The 2,168-nt window shown below is 57.3% G+C and overlaps 2 protein-coding genes across 2 annotated transcripts; one reads left to right on the top strand and one right to left on the bottom strand.

The window, feature by feature from the left end:
• The first annotated feature begins 631 nt into the window (after nt 1–631).
• On the top strand, nt 632–1,318 carry SPRG_18568 (hypothetical protein). The gene has a single exon (XM_012358008.1). The coding sequence runs from the start codon at nt 788–790 to the stop codon at nt 1,190–1,192; it is 405 nt and encodes a 134-aa protein (XP_012213398.1). The 5' UTR covers nt 632–787; the 3' UTR covers nt 1,193–1,318.
• A 342-nt stretch (nt 1,319–1,660) lies between these two features.
• Nucleotides 1,661–2,144, bottom strand: SPRG_18567 (hypothetical protein; the record flags this gene model as incomplete). The annotated part of the gene is made up of 2 exons (XM_012358007.1): nt 1,661–1,921; nt 1,968–2,144. Coding segments are annotated over 2 exons (438 nt in total), but the record flags the coding sequence as incomplete, so codon positions are not given.
• Nucleotides 2,145–2,168: the final 24 nt, after the last annotated feature.

Below are 2,168 nucleotides of genomic sequence, written 5' to 3'. Positions count from 1 at the left end.
CGTTGCTTCTCGTACGATCCTTCTACTCTACGCGAAATGCGATGCAAAGTCGTGATATTCAGCACCAACGAAGGGGCCAAGAGCCACCAACACGTCCACGCCAACAAGGTGCGCCTCGTCGCCGGCGATCCGCTCGTAGATCAGGTACGAGCGCGTGCCCTAGTGACATCGCGTATTTCCTCCTTCTTTTCTAGTACATGGTCAAGCATTGGCCCCCCGAGAGTCCGTGGCGCGACGACAACTACACATTTATGCAGAGTACGTCGCATCGGTCGACAACCGTCAAACCAATGTTGTCTTGTAGGTAAAACCGGCTACTTTAAGTGTCCGCACTGTGACAAGGAATACCGCACCAAGCGCGAACTCTACCAGTTGCCATCTCGAATACATATTGTGTTGAGTAACCTGTCTTTTGACTAGGCACGCCAGCGATGCGCACGGCCGGGAAGCGGCCGCCGACCGACAAAGCCAGAAAACAAACAGCTCATTTGGCTCGGGACGGGCGACCGCGTCGAAGACCTCTCGGTCTTGTTTCCTCCTCTTTATCGGGGGCACCAGGCGCCATGTGCAACTTGCCATAGCATGGTACCTAGAGTCTTTACAGTACTATATCCCACTTTGAGTGCCGTAGCTGCTGCGCCCGACCGCGCGCTGTCGACGCTACCCGTCACTGAGTATTCTTTCCAAGGACGCCGACGCCATCATCTTTACGACGGCCTACCCGACGTTCGCCCCCGAGATTCAGCTCACGTGCGCCGACTGCGGACAGCTCGGCAACCAAGACTCGATGCCAACGCTGCGGCGGTACTTGCACCTCGAAGCACTGGTGCGCGACAGCAACCAAGACGATTGGATGATTGGATACCTCTATCGGCCGCCACCCGTGGCGGCGTCGGCGCAAGAGGCCTTGATCTGGGGCTACGACTACCGCAACGAGCTGCTCTTGGACAAAAGCCGCGTCCTTTGTATCCGCGCGACCCAGTGCGTCGGGTATGGCATGGTGTACATGTGCTCGCGCACGTACTTTCACCGCTTCCATCGGGGCACGTCGAGTCACATGGAAAAATTCTGCCGTCCGCTGCGCCCCACGGCAACGACACCAGGTGCCAAACGACTCTCCGTGCTCCTTCGCGAGACGCCGCCGCATGTGGAGGCCGGGGAGCGTGCGCGAACCTCGGCAGCGGCCCTGTAACTCGTTCAACCAAGCAGCGTCGCGACTTGTCACGAGCAGAGACCGACGGCTTTACGGACTCTGACGCTGTAGGATAGACAAGTATGTATGTGTTACTAGTATCATCTAGGGCTGAGAGAAATTGCTACGGGGTTAGGGTACCATTGAACGACGCGTGGTGGAGTCCAAGGAGCTGTTTGCGCAGCGATCCTTCGCAGCCGTCGTGTGAATGGTGGCATCGAATAAAAACTCCATGGCTTTGGCCCCATTGATGACTCAAGAGGGGCCCTTGGTCCATGGCGCGCGTCACGCTGCACATGACACGCACCATGTCCTAAGATCGGATGCGCTGAACCCTCGTCTCCTTCGTCTCGTGGTAGTCGCGTGCACAAATGAGCCCTTGCGGTGGTCCATTTCCATTTCCACCCACGCACACAACGCACACAAAAGCTAGTATTTTTCCACAACAGAATTGCAACGACCATGTGTCTACCGCCGGATCATGCGGTCTACAATCATCATGTAGCCTTTCCCGGCAATAAAGTGGCGGAACGGCCCTTCCTCGAGGGCGCGAAGCACGTCGTGCTGGACGCGATAAAAGAGGTGGGGCGACGGGTAATTCTCGAGCAAGTTGTTCGTCTCCGTGTCCATCGCAATGCTCAACCGGCGATTCTTTTGGCTTTCGTGGAACGCGGTCCGGCACACGTCCATGTCGACATCGCTGAGCTCGGCGCCGGCCTTCTGCGACGCCTAGATCAAAAGCTAAATGCTAGAATCGGGCGGATAACAACCGCACCGGCAGGTACTGGAGCAAGATCGTCTTGACGTGTTCCCACTCGTCCCGCGCCGTCGACCGCAGCGTCGGGTTGGTCACGGACGGATTGATGTGGTGTTGATAGCGCGTGATGCCATTGTGGCGAAATGCTTCGCACTCGGTCCATGTGTCGAGGAGGACCGTCTTGGCCGGCAAGTGCTGGACCGTGTAATCACGAAAGAG

The sequence above is a fragment of the Saprolegnia parasitica genome, assembly GCF_000151545.1.
Source record: "Saprolegnia parasitica CBS 223.65 unplaced genomic scaffold supercont2.1298, whole genome shotgun sequence".
NCBI lineage: Eukaryota > Oomycota > Saprolegniomycetes > Saprolegniales > Saprolegniaceae > Saprolegnia > Saprolegnia parasitica.
Note: the sequence above shows the minus strand (reverse complement) of the source record. Positions and strands in the feature narration are given on the sequence as shown.